Genomic DNA, 10,337 nt, shown 5'->3' with positions numbered 1-10,337 from the left:
TACTACTCAGCCATTAAAAGGAATGAAATTCTATCATTTGCAAATAATGGTCCCAAATAGGGATTATTATGCACAGTGAAATAAACCAACTTCAAAAGAGTAAATATCATATGTCCTTTCTGATATAAGGCAACCTTCAAGCAAATATAATAGCTTCAATAGCTCTTTCAATACTGTTTTTTTTTTCTTATTAATGCCTCACTCACAGGTCACACAGTAACATTTTTTGCTTCTAGAAAGTTTTATTCTTTTTCATTTTTCTCAGTGATACATTGGTAATTCAGTAGCATGTTGTTAATTTGCTATTTTTTCCTTCCTGCTGTTGCGTTGTGGATTTTCATTTAAAGGCATGTATAGTAACTGTGTAATAGATTATTATATCCAGAAGCGAAGATATAATGCAACATGCATTTTTATTTCCAAATCAAAGATGGACTCCCAATAAACTTAAATATATCTTGACAATAGGATACTGGACTCTCTGCCATTGTCCATACCTACAATATCAGTATACATTTAAATAGCTGAATCACAGACTTACGACTGTTTATAAAGGACTACACTATAGTAACGTAAGGGAAATCAGTGCAGGGGTGAGATTTGGGGAGAGGGGATGGGAAATCCTAGAGACTATAGAACTGTATCATCAAATAATAAAATAATTTAAAAAATAAACATCTGCACTGAACACACAGGCGCTGTTGTGACTTAGATCCTTATACAAGACAGTGCAACAGCCATTCACATGACATTTGTACTATATCACAAAGAATCTAGAGATAAAGTATACAGCAGGATGCCTGAAATCAACCTTTCATGGATACAAATGGATAACTATATTTTACTGCAATAAAAATCATACAAGAAATGTAAGTTGAGTCAAACCACAAGATGCAGGCCCATTCATTGTCTAAACACATTCTTAATATATGCTATTTATTTATTGATATTTCCTTTGTAACCCAATGATATTTTGATAGCATACCGAAAGATCCAGATTTTACCCAATTCTATCTGGGCCTGTTTTAGTTGCTTTGGAAAATAAAAATTCATTAGGTAATTTTATGCAACCACAATGTAATTTCCCAGCCTAAAATACTGATGCTGAAATCACTGTGCCAGAGAGAACTGACCTCAAGGATATAAACTTGCTGCTACTTTAGTTTGCACCATTACCTTATCCAATGGCCTACGGTACAAGGTTTTAACTAGCCCATGTTTTTACACAACTGTTAGACTAAACCACTAGCATTCCTCAGGATTCTATTCCTTAAGCCCCTTAGGCCTGTATTTACCCAACAATAGCTTAAGCAAGGTCAAACCAGATTGTTAATGTGATGGAATGAGGCCTGATGTCTGGTTTTTTAGGTCTGGTTACCTCAGAAGTTGTACCAGAATAGATCTTCCAGATTACATGCACTGTGCTACATGCCACACAGATCTGTGGATGGTTTTAAAGTATCAGTAGAAATAAAAACTACCCCTAGAGGCAAGCTCCTCCACAGCTTTTTATAACATCTATCAAAGCAAATATTAGCTGAACCCAAGGAAGCACTCTTTGATTATGAGACTGAAGACTACAGCTACTGAAGTTGCTTCTCCATAAATAGAAAGAAATACAAATGTCATCAGCAGACAAAAAAAAGGACAGAGGTTCTTTTTTTTTTCCATTTAAAGAACATCTTTATTTGACCATTATTACACAATATTATTTTTAATTTATAAAAATCACATTATGGAGGCCATGACTGAAAACCAATTTAGGGGTTGTCAGTGGGTTCTGATTTAAGATGCTGTATTTATTCCACTTACTATCTTAGGAAACGTTTCTGGTGAATTTGAGACCAGTGAGGGTGAAAAATGGCATTTGCACTTCCAAATCCAGGAATTAAAATTGGGACACTTTATTTGATAAACCTAGAAAAAAACCCTAATCTCTAATTAAAAAAATACTTTTCCCACAAAGAGCTTATCTTCAATAAGTATTCTAGTATGTAATTTCCAGTACAAGTCTGTATCATTCAACATGCTGCAAAGTATTTGCAACTCTTTTTAAAATCTTACACAAATAATATACATATGTATGAATGTGGATGCATGTGTTTGAGCTCACCAACGTTCACAATGAGCTGAAGTGACCTTGTAGTATGTTGGACTCAGAAAGGCAGTTCATTTATATAATGGAAAATAGCCAGGAAATTGCCATCATTTTGAACAGCAGCCTCCTCTCCCATAGCATTTCTTAAAAACAGTGAACTATTCAACATACTTCTTTAGTGAGAAATCTATTATCTGTCGGAACGATTGTTCTATTCCAATGACTTTGGCTAGTAATATGGGACTGTGTGATTTCATTATAAAATTTTTTTTTCAGTTACTGGGATTCAAACCAAGTTTGAAATACATTAGTTGTTAAATATTGGAAGTTTAACACTGTGTCTGAGAGAAGCTTTAAAATGACACGCAGTAATATTCTGAAATAATACTTGGGACTTGCAAAGGTACTGAGGGTGTTATGTAGACAGAGGTACAGAGCACACTTCTTGCATGCCTCTGCTCTCTGCGCTTGTGACTCACGCTGTTCTAGAAGGGGGCAGCACTCTGTGCACTGGAGAAAGGTTCGCTGCTAAATGGTAAATGAGGAACAAACCTCGTTCTGTGTTGCACAGAATTTCTCAAAATTCATTTCTGCAGCACAGAGGTCACAATTCTTGTGAGAGAGCTCTACACTACCCATGTGGATGAATTTCTGCAGCTCTCACAATCTAGCATCTTCCGTCAGGAGGCAATGAGCATGCAGGACCTGAACAGAATCTGTTATTTTGACACAAGTAAGGGTATTGGAGTGACAAGGAGAAGGATGACGGCTGAGAGCATATTCCCCATGCCCCTGTGATTTCTGTATATCATTCGTGAGATCATCCTGACTTTGACAGACTCTGTGAGTACAGTTAAACACCATAAAACATATAGTTTGAAGTTATATAAATACATAATTTTACAAACACGCATCTTTTTTGCTCTTAAAAATGAATAAATCAAAGCACACAGGAAAACAGGCAAACTGAAGCTTAGAAGGCCTTAGGTAATTAAAACTTGGGATCTGGATTACCTATAACTTAATGAGCCAAAGCCAGCCTTTCATCTGTTTCATAGATAAAATTTTACTAGATCACACCTAGAACTCTTATTTACATATAATAGATAACTTTCACATTTCAACAGCAGAAATGAGTAGTAAGAGAGACTGCATGGCACCCATAGCTTAAATATACATTTTCTGGTTCTTTATGGGAGAGCTGGCTGGATATAGAACAAAAGCGTCCTTATCATGATGTGAATGAGTTCAAGTCACAAATATGGTCACCAATGTTTTGAATCTGAATAACTGGATTAAAATATCTTCAAATCATGCATGTTTACTGAAATATTCCTTCTGTAATTTGTATAGCTCAAATCAGTTTCCAACTGTGTTAACAATATATTATTAAAAAACTGTGTATTATCATATTTATGTATCTATGTAAACAGTGAGTAAGAGAAGCTAGCCAATTTGAGAATAAAGAAACCTAAGGAGAAATTGCAACACTATTACTAGAAACTGTTACTTGGGATATTAGAATATTTTAGTATGTTTTCCTTTAAGAAATGCAAAGACAATTTACAACTGCAAGTTTTACGCATGATCATGTTACTCTTCTGAATATAAAATAAGCAGTACTTCTATAAAACATTGATTTTTAATTATGTAATTAAAGTGATATAGTAAAATAAGAATGCATTTATTTCTAAATTACTTGTCAAAGTTTGTATCAGAAATCAAATATTTTTGACATTTCTCAAGAGATTTTAGTTATTAACTACAATTATAGTTGTTAGTATTATATAGCAACACACTGTTTAAAATATATTATAAAACATTCTTTTCCCCTTTAATTTAAATGAAATATAAAATTATGGATTTTTATAATATGATTCATATTGGAAAACATTCAAAGTAGCGTGAATTATTCTCACACAGAAAATGCCACTGGGATCCCATATGAAGTTCTCCTACTCACAACTGCAGCTCACTCATTCTCTCACCTACTCACACACTCACCCGAAGAAATCAAGGCTTAGGGAGAAGCTGTATTCTAAAGAGAACGGTAAGCACAATCTTTTGTCAACAGTTTTGGAGTTTCGATAAAGACTTTGGCAATGGAGAGTAAAGAGGAAAGGTTAATGATCATAATTCCAAACTGCTTGGTTAAAATCTACCACGTGAAGCCCTGGGCTACCCTAGATGACATCACAGAGGACCTGGGTCAAGGTTGCTCAGAAAGAATGCAATCCTTTAATACTCAGATTTTACTTTCACATATAAACACCTGCTGCAAGTAGGAATCTGTTGATGTTCAAAACAGTAGCCCATCAGAAAGAAAGGACTCTGCGATTGGGGATTTAGTTTTTCCTGTATTGAGACCTCATTTTGGTTAGAATGCCATTCTCTTAAGATCGATTGAATTATTAAAAAAAAAAAAAAGAATCTGGCTTGAATCGAAAGTATGATTCTAAAATGAAGAGATAAAAATGTACACAAGAGGGGTACTCAACATTCTTGCTTTTACTTACCAACTGATCTATCTACCCTGCACAGTTGTGCCAAAGGCACAAGGTGTGTCAGCTCTTTGAGGAGACACCTGAAAAGGAGCATTTCTGGGCTCTTTTCAGAAGTTCTTTTATATGCAATGAGGGTTTATCCTGAGTAATAAGGTCGATTAGATGCAAGGGGCTATGAACGGCAGAACAAAGTAAGAGTAATCTTGGAAACTAAGCAGGATAGGGGATACAGACTTACCTTGAGGGAATAATTTAAAAATCTATAGCAAAAATAAAATATGACACAGGCAAATCATTTATAGCCAACTTTAATTGCCTTTGGTATTAAGAGAACAAAACCAACCCACCAAACAAACAAAAAGAAAGAAAAGAAAAAAAAAAAGGAGGCACTGCTTTAAGCTGTAGTCTTCTGATCACAAGGACGGTAGGGGCTAGTGAAGACCCTTGTCCCGGATCCTCTGCAAGGACAGCACTGGCCCTGCACACACTTCTGTCTTCTCTTAACCCCAGTCACCCAAGTCATACAAACAGCGCATCCGAAGGCCAAAGTTCCATCTCCTCTCTGTTTGAAAAGCTCCAGGGGGACTAAACAAGCCCCCTTTTCTGCATCCGTCTAAACAAAGTCAGAGAAGCTCACTGCCCTTTGCAGCTACTCTGGGGCTCTGTGACTCAAGTTTGCCAATTTTTGTTTTTTTTTGGTGATTTATAAGCAGGCTTGTGCTATTTTTAAGAGAAAGGCTAACTCTTTTCTGAGAGTCAAAAACATTCCATTTCTCTTTTGAAATTAGAGTTATCTATACCTCTCATTTAAATTCTTAAAATTTTCAACTAGTAAAATATGCTACATTTTTAAAACATGTGCTAAATTTTAACTCTCTTAAAGACTTAAGTAATTTAACTGTTCTCCCTTATTTTCTGTGTACATTGAAAGATTGTAGAGTAGCCACTACTATTACCACAATGGATTACTGAATGGACTGGATTCATTGATGGGAAGACAGGACCACCTTTAGAAAATGTTTAACTGTATTAACTTATTAATTCTTTAATTCTTCCAACTTAAATAAATTATCTGTCTTCAGAGAATTAAAAAGAGAAGCTATGAAATAAGGAAAAAAAGCCTTAAAAATTCCACGTGGGTTTTCTGTACAAACCTCTTTCATGAAATACTCAAATTCAGAGAAAATATTAGACTAAGGATATTTATTCCAACTTTTATTAATGTCAATGGAAATTATATATACTATATGAAAAGGAGAAAAAAGTGTCTTGCATTGTCACAAAAATCCAAAGGACATAAATTTTTAAGTATTAGATATTTATCTTACATTATAGTTCTTGACAAAATTTAAGCTCTTTCTACTAAAATATAAAGAACCATAATTTAGTTAAAAAGAAGCGTCAATGCAAAAACTACTGATAATAGAAAGTCCTTTAATATACCCCAATATTGGTGTAGCATGATTAATTATATGATACTTTCATCATTGAAAAGTATTCTGAAGCTATTCCAATTAATTCTTTGGGTTTCTACATTCATGGAGAAACTAAAAAACAAAAAATAAAAAATACCTTGGAATAGTTCATTCATCTGGTATGAAATAAATAAAGTAGTCCCTACTCCCATTTCAGATAGAAGGAAACTTTGTTGTTTTGTTTTGCTTTAATAAACTGTAAAAGTAATTTGTATTACCAGGGCAAATTCAGAACTAAACAACAGTCAATCCTGCCAAGTAAAATAAAAAGAGTTGTAAATCGAGTGACTCCAGTAATTTTAGTATGAGATTAAAATGGATAAAATTTAACTCAGTGGATTTTCTGGTTTGGAAGAGTAGCTTCCTACTGATAAAACCAAGGACTTAGAACAGGTTTCAAGGAGGCAATCAGCTCATTGATTTCTCACTTTTTGTCATGCTACCAACACTGAACTGAACCACATGCACAAACCCCCAAACCAGGCTAAGTGTTGCTTACGATAAACAGTAGTTTCAATGATTTTGTAGGGAGACAAAGACAAAGAATATTATTTGCCAGATCATGCCCCGAGAAAAAGTGGAATTTAACCTAGACTTTGAATAAAATTTTGGGATTAAAATGGCTGCCAGGCTGGACATCCAACGGAGAACTTGAAACTTCAGATAGGTACCGGTTCTTCTGTTTCCTTTTTGAGTCTTCTTCCGGCTAGTCCAATTACACAGTTCTTTTGTTCTTGTTCATCTTAGTTCATTCCATTGTTAAAATGGAGGAAAAAACAGAAAAATGATGTGGAAATATTTATTTGAAAGCTGCTCCATTGTGGGAAGAAACAATTACAGAAGTGGTTCCCCAGGCCATCTCTAACTCCTGCAAGGTGCTCTATATTCTTGGTTTGCTCTTAGAAAGTCCAGCCTCCAGACTTAAGGACTCTAAAAACAAGATAGTAGTAATAGGCATCGCTTCTCACGTGACCATGTTTTCAGAATCAAAGTCATTTTCAGAATCATCTCTTTGCCCTGTAAGTACCAGAGCATGTTTTGGTCAAGTATAAAATGGAATAATTTCAAAGTTTATGTATCTACATGTTGAAAGTCTTGCAGGGAAGAGGTTCACCCTGCTGTGTTGACTTAAGAGGTCCAGGTTTTCAAAAGCCGCCTCTCCAGACTAATTTCTGCAGTGGTCCATGTAAACAAAACACAGGTAAGAATGGTCCTTCTGGAGTTGCTTTCATCGAACCGCAGGGTTACCTGAAAGTGTGGTGTTGGCTAACTCTAACACAGGCAGCGGGTGAGCCTCTGTGTTAAATACCCAATGATCTAAAGGTAAAAGGTCATCACTGGAGAACAGCAGATACAAATACCTGAAAACAAAAAGGGGGAGAAATGAGCCTTGATTAGAATTCAGCAAGATCAAGTAAGCTCAGTTACAGCGGCAGAGGAAAGGAATAACCTTCTCTGGGCTGCTCTAGGAAAAACACACTGCAGAATGAACCCCAGTTACTCAAAATGGCTGAAACACAAACAGTATGTTCTAGAAAGTGCCTAACGAAGCCTCATGAGATGCAAAGCCAGTTCTGTGGAGTTAAGGGCTTTTCCTTTGTTTTGTTTTTGTCTTACTTTTTTCCAAAAACAAAAGACAAAACAAACAAAATAGAAACTCCACATATCTAGCTAAAACACAAAAATCAACAATGCTATCAATTAGCATAAACAAACTATGTCATAATTCTTCAAAGACATTCTTCTAAAAATAGCATCTAACATCCATGATATTTTTTAACAACTTAAATCAGTTCACATTTATCAATACTGAGTAAGTTCTTAGGTTTTTTGCAGCAGTTCTTAGGTTTTGTTTGTTTGTTTAGTTTTTGTTCCAACAGCAAGCTATTATATAAAGGTTTCAAAAACACGATGAACTTACAGGAAGTTTAAGATATACTAATTTTAAAAGATTCAAACAACACTGCCTGTTTGAAGGCAAGGGCCCTAGCTCTCCCTTGAGCACTATAGAACACAGCAGTCATACTATGGGTATAAGCAAGGCTCACCTCCCCAAACTCAAGCAGCTGTTTCAACTGCGATGTTTTCATGTGAATGAATGGCTGACTAACTATAAGACTCAAGATTTGATCTGATGATGGTGTCTGAGGGGTGGTGCTGGTGGGATGTCTTTGGGTTACTGGGGGTCTTACTTTTCAGCCTAGCTTCTCCATCCATGTTTCTTGCCTGTTTCTTATCTCACCATGTGATCACACCACTTCAGTCACCACAACCACCCATCAGAGACCAAAATACGGGGCCACCCAGGCCTATAACTTCAAACTGTAAAGTGAAATAAATCTTTTCTTTCTCAAGAAGCTTCTTTCAAGCTTCTTTAAAAGTAATGAAGAGTGGACTAATGTTACTCACTTGAAAATTTAAAATGATACTGACACCACACAGAGATTCTTACCTGTAACATCAGGAAAATTTCAATCTGAATCATATTAAGAAGGTCTCAAAATGAAAATTAAAAAGATCCAAAGTAAGTCTGGAGTCTAACTCTTGTCTTAGTGATAACCAGCAAAGTCTTACAAAGACTCAATAAAGATTGTTTTAATTTTAAAAACAGGCATTTTAGGTGGGTGTTTGGCACAGTGGCTGAGAAGGTCCTATCCACATTCTATATTTGAGTGCCTTGGCTCAGGTCTCAGCTCTGCTTCTGATCCAGTCTCTTGCTAATACAGACCCTAGGAAGCACATGACAGTTGAGATATTTGAATCCCTGAAGAGATCTGGATGGTGTTTCAGGCTCCTGGCTTCTGCCTGGTCTAGCCTTGTTTTGTCAAGAATTTGGTGAGATTTTCTTTTCCATCTATGATATAAAGCCATTGTTCAAATAAACTGGGAAAAAAACCTGTCACATTAATATATTTCTGATTACTGTCACGGTTATGCAGGAGAGTAAAAACACGTAACAACGAGGCAAGTGGGAATTACATACTAGCTTTACAACTAGTAAAGCTGAATTACCTCTACTCCTTGCCCCTACACTTAGATATGCTTGACTCTGACTTACTCATCAGATTAAAGAACTGACAGACCCAGCTGGACATCACAGGGTCTAATGAGCAGACGGACACAGAAGCACGAACTTTCAGTGTCCTAGCTGCAAACATGTCCAGGGGACATATGCTTTGTGCAATCCCAGGTTCTGCTCCTGACTTTAAATGCCAGCTCAAGAATTGTAGGTACCTCCCCTCCACACACACACACACACACACAGACAAATATACACACAAAAGACAGGAAGGAAATGGAAAAGGAGAAAAAAAAAGAAAGGCAGTTCCTAATCTTATTAGTTCCTGAGGGAAGAATGAATGAAAAGGAGGAAGAAAAGAACAGAAAATGTTCCTTATTCCTATAGAATGATTCCTTTCCACAGGGCAGTCTATGTCAGTACCTCATGTAAATAAAGACAGGTTAGGAAAATCAGTAAGAGAATGAATGTGAAAAGTCATGGAAAATATTTAATGCTGTCACACTATTTGGAAATAATTCTTTAAATAAAAGAATCTAAATACTAGAATGTGTATGTCCTACTTGGGAATACAGTGTTTGCAGCTGCAGCTAGTTAAGGATCCCAAGATGAAATCCCTCTGCTTCAGGCCCAACAAGTGATGTCTTGGGAAGAACAAGGAAAGGGAGACTCGGACTCAGCGATTCACAAGGAAGAAGGCCATGTGAAGACAAAGGCAAAGATGGAGCTTAGGTTGCTACAAGTCGGTCTCGGGCAGGGATGCCTTGAGGAGCTTGGTTTTGGAATTCTGATCTCCAGAACTTTGTGAGAAAATTTTTTTTTTTTTTTTTGTCATTTTAAGCTCCCAAGTGGTGGTGATTTCTCTATGGAAGCCTTAGGAAAGAAACTAAAACAACTTCCGCCTCATCCCCCAGGGACACCCTGGGCTTTTAGGACTGATGTCGGGTTTTGGGAAGGAAGAAAACTGGCCACTTTGTACAGAATCCAATTATCCTTAGAATACAGGGCTAACAGTACACTCTATACTTAAATGTCTTTGTTAAAAACAACAACGTAATTCAGACCAGAGATGGTCTCACCAAGAAATCGTTGAGCCCACTAGGAAAATAAGATGCTGGACTTTGTGTTTGGTAAATACTTTCAATGAAAGAACCTCAACTGAATTTGAACTGTGGTAACGCAGCAAGGTGGAGAAATCCACCATGGGGAGAGGGTTCGGGGAGGGGTGGGGGGAATCCCAG

At 36.4% G+C, this 10,337-nt stretch overlaps 1 protein-coding gene across 1 annotated transcript in view; it reads right to left on the bottom strand.

The window, feature by feature from the left end:
- Window positions 1–1,669: 1,669 nt before the first annotated feature.
- The window catches only part of MAN1A2 (mannosidase alpha class 1A member 2), a 143,975-nt gene continuing 135,307 nt past the window's right edge, over window positions 1,670–10,337 (bottom strand). Inside the window, exon 13 of the mRNA XM_040999013.1 lies at window positions 1,670–7,438. Within this exon, the coding sequence (XP_040854947.1) occupies window positions 7,306–7,438 (133 nt within the window). The 3' untranslated portion in view covers window positions 1,670–7,305. The remainder of the gene's footprint in view (window positions 7,439–10,337) is intronic.

Source organism: Ochotona curzoniae, unplaced genomic scaffold (assembly GCF_017591425.1).
Source record: "Ochotona curzoniae isolate NIBS_2020 unplaced genomic scaffold, NIBS_Ocur_1.0 scaffold_1037, whole genome shotgun sequence".
Classification (NCBI taxonomy): Eukaryota; Metazoa; Chordata; class Mammalia; order Lagomorpha; family Ochotonidae; genus Ochotona; species Ochotona curzoniae.
The sequence above is the reverse complement of the archived record's forward strand: the minus strand, read 5'-3'. Positions and strand labels throughout refer to the sequence as shown.